General features: G+C 38.5%; 1 protein-coding gene across 4 annotated transcripts in view; it reads left to right on the plus strand.

Moving 5' to 3' along the window:
- The first annotated feature begins 1,788 nt into the window (after nucleotides 1–1,788).
- The window catches only part of LOC134741094 (uncharacterized), a 74,267-nt gene continuing 62,742 nt past the window's right edge, over nucleotides 1,789–13,313 (plus strand). For 3 of the 4 annotated variants that reach the window (XR_010127844.1, XM_063673864.1, XM_063673865.1), the window contains exons 1-2: nucleotides 1,789–2,134; nucleotides 2,751–2,976. Coding sequence is in view for 3 of the 4 variants with exons in the window: in XM_063673864.1 (XP_063529934.1) it covers nucleotides 1,899–2,134; nucleotides 2,751–2,976 (462 nt within the window). In the remaining variant the exon portion in view is untranslated. The remainder of the gene's footprint in view (nucleotides 2,135–2,750; nucleotides 2,977–13,313) is intronic. The other variant, XM_063673863.1, reaches the window with a different exon arrangement.

Genomic DNA, 13,313 nt, shown 5'->3' on the forward strand with positions numbered 1-13,313 from the left:
TTCTAAACGCCCTCGCTTCGCTCGCCCGGTCATATTACACTTGGCAGGCAATACCTACCATATTTCCCGGCCTTTGTAGAAACAAAACACTTATGTTTTAAGACTTGGACCATTATCTTACCTAGTGATGTTGCTAGTGTTCCTGCCTACTTATAGGGTAGGGTAGGGTACCCAAAGTAGCAGCCTGTCTTTACTAATAACCCATATGTTGACAGACATGCGAAAGTAGGTACTGATGTACCTACATACATACATATATTGAAAGTATGTAGTTACAAAGGGTGAATTAAGGGTTTTTATTGACTCGCTGGGCTGACACGCAAAGGTACCCTCAAATCACCTAATTGATTCGCGTGGCCTGTCCGCGTCCGCGACCCTCGGGAGCTGTTCGCGATCTAGTCGCTGCCGAGCTTGTTAATTCCGTGAGGAAATGTTCTACAGCACGCGACCAAATAGGTACCACTTACTCAATTAAACTATGATTGTTTATGTACCTACGGAAGTGGAAATTATCTTTGAGTGACTTTAAAAGGAGCAGTTACCTATTAGATAAAGGTAGTTGCGGTATTTAAAGAGTAGGTATATCTAGTGTTAAAATTTTACACGAGAAAAATATTACTGATTTTGGGTTTATCACCTAGCATGTGGGCATGGGGCTTTATTCACTTCCTAAGCCCCTAACTAAGGTTATTACATACTATATAGGTATATGGAGGTAACTGGTATGCCTTATTTCGTGGTGGTATAAAATCGTGGGGCACCTGCCGTGCCGTATATACATATATAGTATAAAGTAAAAAAAATTTGGTCAGTAGGTGCCTTTATCATACTTACGAGTATACAGACGAGAGGTTACCTCATAGCTGGATCATTACTTGACGGTTTGTTTCGGATCACTTTCGCGGACATATTTGTAGTACCTACCTAAGTACCTACTCCGTGGTAGGGTCTCTACAGAATATCAATACATACAATAAATAACCTCATGTATTAGTCAAAAATGCGTCCACGAATATATAAGCTTGCTAAAACGCTGAAGTAAATGACCCACATATCTCTTTTAGAAAGGGAAGTAATGGAGTACCTAATGAAAAGCTTTACCGACAATACGATAAGTTTCCAAGTTAAACGGTACAACTATATATGAGAGGTGGGCTTTACTATCGAGATTAGATCACGATCTGTTTACGTAAGGAAATAAAGAATGGAAAGAGGAGTTCTTAAGAAGCAAGTTGGTTTTAAGCGCGCCCTGTAACCGCTATAAATCGGCCATCCAAAATTTACGAGGGCCCTCCGCAAATCGGTTTATATTTTCGATAAATAAAATTGGCGCGGGTTTTGCGAGGTAAGCAGAGACCGTTAGGAGCGCGTCGCCGCCGCCAGCTGCCGCGCTCACATAAACCCGACTACCCTCGCGTTTTCTTGCTGACAATTTTTTCCTGCCCCAGTCATTACACAGCTGGGCCCCGAGACAAAACGGCGAATCGTTTAAGGCCTCTCCGGAGACCGTCCAATTTTATTGTGTGTACCTAGTGGAAATTGATATGCCGCGTGAGTGCCTGTCGTCGTGCCGCGCCTGCGATGGACACACCGGCTCGCCGGTCCATTTGCCGCCTCGCAACTTTGTCTTATAAAACAAATATAATGCTTTCTACTATAGGTACCTATACTGAGAATATTTCACTTTTTGATCAACTTATTTCGGCCTATAGCAACCATATATACCATTGAATGCCATAAAACCTCTTTCAAGCGCAGAGAAACTTAGGCAAATTTGCTTTTAAAGACAGTTGTTGTCACACAAATGTCAGGCGTTCGAAAGCGTGGAATGCAACAAAATTTCCAATGAAATTATACTTTTATTTCACAAGCTGTCTAGATTAATTTGGCCAACACTTATGCCTGCTAACAACAGAGAATGGGACTGGACTGCTATAGCGGGTGCGCTCCTGGCGTTCACGCTGCCGCTGAGCCTGCTGGTGCCCGACTTCTCGTTGTGGATGGTAGTTCCTAAAGTGCAAGTGACTCGTTTCCACATACTCGCTCAGCACCTCACTTGGTCGCAGTTAAATACTGCCATTACTGCCCTTGTATTGTTGCTGTTTTTTATTCATCTTGAGATAAGAAAGCGAAAGTAAGTAGGTACCAATTTAAATTTGTACTGCTAAGGCGTTCTACAGGCCCAAGGTTAGGGTGTTGCTTATTTCGTCGAAGTTAAAATTTTCTAAGTCTCACCCGCTTGATGTACTCTTCCAATAAAAAACAAATGTAGATTTTTTCAGAATTTTTAATTATGTTTTAGGGGTCGCTACGGAATTTTGAAAAGTTGGAACCTATAATATGTTTTTTTTTTTACTTTTTTTAAAGCGAGACAGTGAAGGTGCTTATATTATATCGAAGCTATTAATATGTTATTTAATATAGTTTGTCAAAGGACTGTCTCATTTCAAACATGAAGTGAAACAGTGAAGTTTTCATAATTCGGTAGCGATAGGTAGGTACAGTCGAGTTCATAAATATGTATACATTTTTTCAGCTTATTGCAATGAATTAAGGTGGAAAAATGTATACATATTTATAAACTTGACTGTACGTAATTGAAAATTCTGAAAAAAAAAACCACTTGTTTTTTAGTGGAATAGACTAAATTAAGCGGGTGAGACATAGAAAATTTTAACTTTGACGAAATAAGCAACACCCTACCCAAGAGTTACACATTCTGTAAGGTAACCACTTCAATTTTCTTTTAGGTTGGATGAAATGGTAGAGCGGGTGATGTTAGTAAGCGAAGCAGCGGACAAGACAGTAGAAGAGGAGAGCGGTAAGCAGGCGGGGGCCATGCGCGCGTGCGTCGAGCTACTAGACACAGCTGCCGAACAGTACGAGCACCTGGTACTACTGCGTCAAGAGCTAGGCCAGCCACAGCGCAAGCAGGGCCCGCCGGGCGTTGACAGCTCGCAAGACATTAACGAATAGGTAAGTGAACCGCTATATGCCGAAAAAGACGCCAAGAGCTTGCCATCAAGAGTGCAAGCAAGGCCCGATGAGCATCGACAGCTAACAGGTTCAGTACGACTAGGTAAGTGAACAGCTGCGACCACAGTGGCTGCGACGAACGACGAGGGTTACGAAAGGCAAGGTGAAAGTTTTCTTTATTTAGGGGTAGATAATTACAGAATCACGATACCTTACAATACTACACTTGGAGGTACATAGTCAGCCATCAAATTAAAAAAAAACAACAGCACACCGACTGTACCCACGTTTTACGTCGCCGTCGTTAAGAGAACCGCTGGCTGCGAAGAAATTCGATTTTTATTCAACGCTCTCAGCACTAGAAGTGTTCATTAGAGTGTACTGGGCCCCGCGGGACGTTGTCGACGCGAAAAAACCAATCTGGAGCCGGCAATTATGGCAAATGACCTAATTAGACTCGAGACGGTCGCCACCGCAAGATTTTTCACCGCGTCTTTGCGGTGTTTCACGCGAATTGCCTTTTAATAAGCGGTGAACGATAGCTGTTCGGTCGGTTTGGTTTAAATTAAGTCGCAAGGATAGAGCACAATGTTGTGACAATTTAAAGAAATATGAAGGTAATGCTCTGTTTAACCGCATAAAGAACAACGCGCTTGTTATAAATAAATGCTTTTTATTTACTTTAGAAAAAAAAAACCAATTGATAGATTGACAACTCGACACTTAAAACGTTAAAATATCAGAAAGATTATAGCTGTATGATTTGCAAAGCTTGTCAGATCACACCATAAACCTTAGGTACATCTCATTAAACGTGTGTCGTATAAAAACAAAGATGGGAGTTAATAACGGTGCTAAAGATGATTATAATTTATATCTATAGATATATGGGTACGGGTTGATGGTCAACGATCTGGAGACAGTAGTCAAAAACGCTAAGTGCTTGCTATATGCTGACGACCTGAAGTTGATTTATGGTGTAAAAAATAGTGTAGACTGTATTTCTCTGCAGGATGATATTAATTCTGTGATGCGGTGGAGCGTTGAAAATAAACTCCTCTTTAATGTAGCCAAATGCTGTGTATGCTCATTCAGCCGAGCTGCAGAACCTCTTCTTGCGCAGTATACGCTCGGACCTGATGTGATTGACAGAGTCTCTTCTGTGAAAGATCTTGGGGTGGTGTTTGACTCGCGTCTTACGTTCCATGATCATATACGTAAGCTAGCCGATAGTTGTTTCAAAAGACTAGGCTTCGTGATCCGCAACGTCAAGGACTTACGTGATGTTGAGGCCATAAAGCTTGTCTTTAACGCATTGGTGAGAAGCAAGTTGGAGACCTCGTCAATTGTGTGGAACCCGTATGAGTCGACTTACGCCTTACTTCTAGAGAAGATTCAAGGCTTTTCTTAGATTTTTGTATAAGAAAATATATGGGCTTTACCCATTTTTATATCCAACCAAGTTTTTGCTCGGAACACTCGGTTACAACTCTCTAGAAGTAAGGCGTAACTGCAACTTACTTGCTACCGTTTGTCGCATGCTGCGTGGCGAATCAGACTGCCCTGATCTTGTGAGTCGCGTACTTACACTGCACGTACCGGATATCCCTAGGATTAATCTGAGACCGCGGGTGCGCCCACTGTTGGCGGTGCCGGCGGCGCGCACTGTGTCACGCAGAAATTCGCCGCTCCCTCGAGCACTGACATTACTCAATGCGCTCCTGACGTCAGCACCTGATTGTGATTTGTTTGCATGGAGATGGGCGACTGTGTACCGTGAATGTCTGAAGTATTGTGAGACGATCGATGATAGGCCTTCCACAGTCGGTGTATAATACTATGTTATGTGAGGTGATATTTCTGTTTCTTCCTGTGTATTTTGTATCTTGTACCTACTTTTGTACTATATTTTTCTGGAAATTAAATTTTCTGTTAGGTTAAGTTTCTCGGCGCATTGGTGTTTGTTGTAATGCCGTTTAACCAGAATTGTATTAAATAAATAAATAAATAAATAAATATGTATATAATGTATATGAAGGTACAAGACTTCAGATTTCTAATAAATGTATTAATAGTTGATCTGCATCTCGCTCGGTTTACGACACTGGTTTACGAGAGGGCATTAATTCGCGACCGAATAACCGGCGGCCCGTGCAAGTTTGTTACAAAGAGCATACTCCGCCAGTGTTAACAATTAATTTGATTTAATGCAGCAATGTGTTCCGCACTTTAATTGAAGTCCTAACAAACGAAATAAGCGAGCTCTCACCCCAAATTAATTTCCATTTTAAAGTCAGTTAAAAGTTATTTGCGTTATACGCGATTAATTAAAGCATTACACCGAGTTTTGTCATTGCTATCCGTGTAGAATTGTTAATATTATACCTACTAATAAGTTATATAATTATATCCCGTTATATCCCGTTTTTATCTAAAATGCCTAATGTGTGAATGTGTGAAAATAGTGAAGGCTTAGTTCTATGTAAAGTACCTAATTAATATCAAGTTTATTTTAGGCGGGCTTATTGTCTAGTTGACTATACGTGTGTATTTATTCAACAAAAGTATCAAAAACCCTCGCCTACGCTCCAAACGTTCACATTGTAAGGGTCAAAAAACTGAATAATATTTCATGCATTTGCAAATACCGGGTCGTTCCCATCGGAACAAGCAGTTTGTCATTTGCAATTTGCGTGTGACGCGAGGCTCGAGGCAGACGCCTCGTCTGAGGATGCGGAGCGGAACATCTTCCTCTATTTTCATTAGACGCATCCGCGGGGAGGATCAGAGTCTGGCAAAAATAAATAAAACTGTTATTGAGATAAGCATCTGCGCGGCGCGGCTTTCCGCTAAGTCCCGCTGTGTCGCGTTGAGAAATGTACCAAGATATGTCGGGATTACGCGCCCGCCTTCCGCGAGACGCTTTTCCACTGAGAGTAGTTATTGATATATTTCTAAATATATGAAAATTGATTAAGTATAAACAAAAATTGTTGATCTATTTTAACTTGTTGGTCCGGACCAATGATTTATTATAACTCAAGATATGTTATAGGCGTTCCAAAATTAAAGCGCTTACTTAACTAACTTAGCGGTTTCACTCACGTATTTTTAGTCACTCGCGCGACATGTTTCGGAGAGCCTAGGTCTCCATTTTGGGCGAGTGACTAAAAATACATGAGTGAAACCGCTAAGTTAGTTAAGTTAATATGTCTGACGATAGTTTAAATTCGATTAAAGCGCTTACCTTGTGACAAATTGTACAAGTTGCCTTTAGTCGCACTGGGGCAACCTAGAAATAAGCACACATTGATGAGTTCAGCTCACCGAAAGAGAAAGAGAGAAGCTCATGTTTAATACGATGACAAATAAACATAAAAAACTAAGCACAACAGGCGGTCTTATCACTAATAAGAATAAGCGATCTTTTCCAGACAACCTTCAGGTAGTAGAAATTGCCGTAAGAAGAAATATGTATAAGGGTAGCAAAAATAAATGGAGAACAAGAACAGGGGAAAAAATCAGCACAAATAAATACATCCATAAACAAATATGAATAGAATGCGAAAATAATCAATAATAACATATTTCTTCGTATGTATAGAAATAAATATGGAGGTATTTTTGTGCTCCTTATGTTCATACATAAGGGGCATAAAAACTGGATTAGTTCTTTCTACACATAAGTTAATACTAATGATAGCAATAATTATTGATTTTCACTGACTGAGTAAGTAGTGCAAATTTATTTACGAACAACATTTGATTTTTTATGCGCAGATTTTATACGAGATTTTTGATAGTTCCAGATTGTGTAACTGCAGGGTGAACAAGAGGGATTAAATGGTTCAGTAGTCAGTATCTCTTGTGAAGGTCCGGCCCAATAATATTATAACGATAACTACATTTGAGTATTATTATGCCGTTCGATATGCCCTTAGGTAAATAAAGCTACGGAAAACCTTTCCTGAGACAGAGGTTATTTTGAACTCCGGTTGATTTCAAGAGTGCATTCCTGAGCTTAAATTAAGTTACTTTCTTAAAGGCACCAGTATTCCAATTACTTAACTCCATTTTGGCGATAATCAATAATTTATTTTCATCTGATAAGGCCCTACGTGCGTGTACACTTACAGGGTTTACACATTGATTAGTGTTTAGTACGAGTAAGCCCGCTTCCTCACTTGGCGGCGCGGTATCGGTGCAGTAAGCAGTATTTCTTTCTCATTGGTACAGATACGCGGGCGCGGAGCGCGGTCCCGAAACTGCACCAATCAGGAAGAAATACTGCTTACTGCACCGATACTCGTAAGAACTATTATATAATCTGTGCCGATACCGCGCCGCCAAGTGAGGAACGGGCTTATACATTTGCTATTAAACGCAAGTATCTAATCTCGGACGATCGATGTTCGAAATAATTTACCATTCATACTTATGTCATTGTTTCCAATTGTTTGGTTGAGTTAAATAAAATGCACGTGTCGTGTTACAACAACGCTATATCCAGCATTTAATCTAATGTACTTTTTATAGTTTTTATGAAAAAAAAAAACGAAAGTTTACTATGGCAGTTTCCTTAAATGAATATTACTTAGCCGTAAACCGAAGTCGTATAAGTCTAGTGTCATACAAATTTGCTTAAATGTCCTACTCACGTAGGAAAAAATTAAATTCTTAAGCGAGCCTGAGGGCCTACCGCGAACCACGTTCAACGTGTTGCCTCCTGTCACACTTACGTAAGATAAGATAAGATAATAATTTATTTTATTTCAATCTTAGTTGGTAAATACATAGTGGTCGAGTCCTCCTATTAGGTATAAAGTACCTGTATCAGGAGACCTCGCTTTTCCAGAATTACATTTTTTTTTATCTATACTAAGAGAAGTAAATAAAATTAACATTATAAATTACTGTATAGAAATAATCTTAATAAAAATTGTAATATACTGTACTATAATAATAAAAATATAAAATTGTATTCCTATGAACATTATCTCTGCCGATCATTATAGTAATGCGTTTGTTTGATTGAAGGCAAATTTATAATGTATTTTATAATGAAATAAAGATATCTTATCTTATCTTATCTTTAATTTATAATCAATTAACTAGTTGACCAGACTAATAACAACTACATTTATATTTATTAATTTTACATAGGTACTTATTCCTAAAATTATTCGTATATATCTATTTCAGTCAACATGTGAGTGCATGCGTGTGCGTGCGTGTGTGTGTGTGTGTGTGTGTGTGTGTGTGTGTGTGTGTGTGTGTGTGTGTGTGTGTGTGTGTCGTTTTATTTTAAGTTTTTATTTACGAATTATATCTTCTATCATGTTATATATAACTGCAGATTGTACCTGGTATTGCCTTCTTGCAAAGGCTGATTTATATCTGGGCTCAGGTAGAACTCTGTGATTCCTTCTTTGGGTTAGTAAATTGAGATTAAGCGGTATAGAGCTGTGGAGTTTTAAGGTTGCGGAGGTTACGTACAATTTACGCATACTAAGTGCCTTACAATGTGCGTACAGTTCTGTAGTGGGGTATCTTCGAGGCTTGAAGTACATAGTTTTTAGTAAGTACCTCTGCCCTCTCTCTACTTCCAGATATTTAGTTTTGTCTGCGGCTCCCCAAACTGGTATGCAGTACGAGATTATAGATTGTGCTAGCGTTGTATATATTTGTTGTAAAAGAGTTGTATCCGCTACATGTCTTAAGATTTTAAATAACCATACTAGTTTTCTTATGCGGGCAGTTATGTATTACAATTACGTACAAATTTACAAGTGCAACAGAGAGGCAACACGTCGAACGTGGTTCGCGGTAGGCCCTCTGAAGCCCCGGGAACTTGGCGATAAAAAATCTTAAGACGCCGCGGTATTAGTCGAAGACGTATCTGGTTGGATTATACCGCGTACATAGGCTTGGGCGACACTGGTTGTCGCAAATTGGCCCACACAGCACCTGCGGCGACGGCCGGCCACCTGCCCGCCCCCGGATTAATTTCTCATCATGCCGCCCGCCTTCTCGAGAAATAATGAATACGACATCCTTGGAGAAAAATACCACTAAGCCCAGTTCTACTTGATTAATAAACTCCTAGAAGCTTTACTTCAGTCTTTACGGCTGTGTCTGGTGAAAATGAACAATAAAGTCCAGTCCAGACCGGAACAATTTTTCGTCAATCTGATTAAATTGTCTGATCAAATCAGGTGTACTGCGTACGATGTCCGATTTCAACCGCCGATTATGACCGATATTACCGATAAAATGGAGGTGCGAACGCAAAAATACCAATTTGTGACGCTAGTATTCGCGTTTGGGGGCTTTTTTAAATGTAGAGTGCTCTCATATTACCTACCATAAATCTAAAATTGGTGATTTAATTGGAGATTGTCGCAAATTTCTTTTCTGATCAAATCTGTCGATTTGATCAACCCGTTTGGACTGCCCTTTGAGTTGGCATAATCAGGCTCCTGCTACGAAAATATTGTTAGGTTTTCCTTTAATTTAAAAAGTACTATAGCGACCCGCACCGTGCTTCAAGTTTAATACAGAAAAGTGCTAGTCAACACTGCATCCTCGGGTGTTTTGATAAGCTTACCTGCTGTACTCGTACTTACATATATAGGTATACTTCTGTTTTGTATTTATTTGATGGAAAACTTATATGTTAAATTTGAATCTAAATACTGCCACTGCGCGGTATGCGGATTGAGCTAAAATTTGGTAGGTAAACTTTCGCAAGAGGTGATCTGATGATGCAACCACATCAAGCTTGGACTCGTTACTTTTAAAGGTAGGGTCAAGTAGCAATTGATAGTTGTGTAAAAGATATGGGCTAGCGTCAGCAATCAAAGCGGAAATAAAGACCGATGTTTGTTAAAAATTATAATTGATGGTTTTCTGAAGTGTCTAACCTCTGGGACTAGTCTGGGTACTTCCGCAGTTAGGCTTAAAAAACAAAACGTCTTTGTTCTTTTTCCTGTTAGTTCGATTAATATAATTGAATATTTGGGTTAAAATTCTTTACGTTGTCTTGTTTTCTGTCCCCAAAAATGTGACGGAGTGGAGCTTTATGTATGGGGTGAAATTTAGTTTTAAATTTTTCTCAAGAGCATTATAATCTACAGAAAGACATGCAAACGCACTCAACTTTTTTTATTTATTTGATAAAAGACAAAAATAGAAGCGTGGCGCAGTGGTCAGAAACAAGACAACGAAAAGAATTTTGATCCATTTTTGTAATGACAAAAATATTGTGACTTTATACAATGCTTTTGCTGGGACCCTAATGAGGGCGGGAATCGGTGGTAACGTGCGTACCTAGAGTAAGTACATACTTACGCGTGCGTTTACCAATGTTCGCGACGCAGATGGCAATTTCACGCTCCACAGCACTTGTCTCGCATGCGTATGTATTGTTTTTATCATTGCAGTTAAGTGTTTTGGTATATCTGTGCTGGGCGTAAATTAGGGGAAATAATATGTATTTTTATTATTTTATCTATACACATATTCAAAATCCGTAAATAATGGCCAACATTAAGATAAACTGTTTTGTTACAGCAAATTTTTTTATCTGTGAAAATGTTATTATTGCTAAATAATAACATCGATTACGATAATATTATTTTATTCAAATTTCGAACGTCTCTGAAAAACAAAGAAATTTGATTTGACCTCTCGATTTGAATATCAGTCGAGATAAATTTCATCGATCGCAGACGTTTCTGCTTGTTAAAAATTAATCAGTCGAGATGACGTTTTATTCGAAATGAAATGTCAATTGCATACAAATTTGACAAATCTCGCTTGTTAGTTGGTATCGAACGATGTGGCAATCGACCCCCACTCTAATTTGTCTGATAAAAAAAAAACTACTGATGCGTGACATGCGTGAAAAAAGTTTTCTTTGCCGCCATTTGACGTGCAGTTTATCTTTTAATTAGTTTTTAAGTAAAAAATAATTTGTTTTGCTGGTTTTAAAGTAACTCTAGCAAAAGTTTCGTGTAAAATGTGCGATAAAGATATTTCGGAGACGCCACCTCATATCCGCGAATTCCGCCAGAAAGCAACTATGCCCCAATGTCGGCTGTAATACAAGGTTAGTGAATATATCATAGAAAGTTTATAATATGTGTGTAGCTATAGCAGTGTATGGAACTGTACATAATTAGGCATTAAAACACTCGTGTGATTCTTTTATGAAACTCACTACGTTCGTTTCATAAACCCACACTCGAGTTTTAATGCCTTTCATTATGTAGCAGTCACATAAACAACTATTAAGATATTAGTTTCGTTAAAAAGGACGCTACAAAGGTACGTAAGTTCAATGTGGAGAAGATCGTCATAGAGCAAGATCTCTCGTATTTGTAGTATATGTGCGTCGATCATATATAGTCAGAAAGGTAGAGCTCCGCTCCTTCTACTCTGCCGACCTTCTGTAAGACGAGTATGTTTACAAGCGCAAGAGTTAGAAGCGACGAAAGAGCTTGTAGACGGTCTTACCTGATTGACGATCTTATCCACCTTGACCTTACTTATTTATTATTTAAGTCCCCGGTAAGCTCGGCCGAATTTTACCTTCCCATACAAACGAAGTTTCGTTCTCATTTTAAAACTATGCGTTGGATTGTAATGAAACTTTGCACATACAATGACATGATATATAGATATATCTAGGTCTGTAATTAGTTTATGTAGCTCTAGTATATGAAACAAACGAAATAGAGCAAAAAACAAGTTTTGTATGAAAAATAAAAATTAGCTGTATTTTTTTAACTACTGTATCTGAACCTACATAAACTTATTACAGACCCTATCCTATTGTAATTACAAATTTTCAGAGCAATCTAGCTAGTCGTTTTAAAATGAGAGCGTAACGTTCTACGTCTGTATGGAGAACCGAGCTTGCCGGGGACTCTTAACTTAACCAACCGTATGATGAGCACTTTTAAAAATTGTACTTTTACGAGTAAAGTGAAATCCTGTAATTTGTCGCGTTAAAAAAAGTCTGCTTTTGTCGATATTGTGGGTATGGTGGACCGATGAAAAAGTTTAAAATATTATGCGAAATTGAGATAATTTCGCACTTTTGTATAGATAGGGAATTAAATTCTCTATTTCCAAAATGAAATTTTATTTTATTTATTGCATATATTTTATTTGTTAGGAAAACTTACAGCTAAAGTAACAAATCTGGTAATAACATAGAAGCAGTGAGCCAATTACAAGTTTCCACAGATAGAAACTGCGTAAAGCGCATGGCGTGCGAAATTACAACTCTAATAATACTTATAGTTCAGTTCAGTTCAGTTTTCTTATATTTTCAGTAATTTCCGATTACTTTTCCAACTTTTTGGCAACCTGCACATCTGAAAATTGGATGTGGAGAAATCTGCTAAGAATTCAGGTCTGCATAAAATAGTACTTTTGGAGTAAAAATAACAACAAAAACCGGCCTAGAGCATAATATCGGTCAACGGTCGGTGTGTGGTTCTGTAGCAGTTACTATTTCAGTAGGTCAAAAACACAGCATCGTGTGAAGTCTACGTTTTTTACGGACAGACCGAAAAATACCTACCTATCCAACGTTACCACCACACTTAGATTGAAGGGAAAAAAGGCATCCCCAGTGTTGTTACTAGGGGAGGTTACCCTGAAAAAGCTACAAATAATGGCGAAAATATAACTAAATAAAACGGTTTATTTCCTTGCTGAATACGGATTCCTTAGTGGTTAAGAAACCCTTATTATAAATATACCAACCGGTCTAAGTATGCAATACATGCTTTCGTACCATATTTTAACGCAGTTATTCGTAGCAGACCGCAACGAATATCTACAAATTACGCCGTTGCTCACATGCACGACGCTTGCACCTTTTGGCTGGTATTTCTGGTAATTTTGGAAATACTAAAATTTGATTTTAAATGGAGACATTGTGACCACAAAGTCACGAAGTCGACAGACAATGCCACGTCGGCCGCAAGATGGCCGCGAGCATCTGTCGGTTTGTCGCTCTTTCTTTTTAATGACAGTACTTTAAAACAATTATTTGCTATGAAGTATTATTGCGGTTGAAGTTCGTTCGCGTGAACACTTGTGTTGTAAGTTGTAGCCGAACGCCTGGAGATATGTAAATTGAAATAACAATCGAGAAATGTATTTTTTTCTCCTGTAGGCATTGAAGTTAATGAACGCGTCATGGCAATATGTATCTTAACATTCTACCTTTATGGAACAAAAAGTGATAGATAAGAAATACAAATAGAATAGAAATTTATTAAGTATTTTGTTTCTTTCTTAATGACTTTAGATAACTACAC

Source organism: Cydia strobilella, chromosome 4 (genome assembly GCF_947568885.1).
Source record: "Cydia strobilella chromosome 4, ilCydStro3.1, whole genome shotgun sequence".
NCBI classification, from domain to species: Eukaryota; Metazoa; Arthropoda; class Insecta; order Lepidoptera; family Tortricidae; genus Cydia; species Cydia strobilella.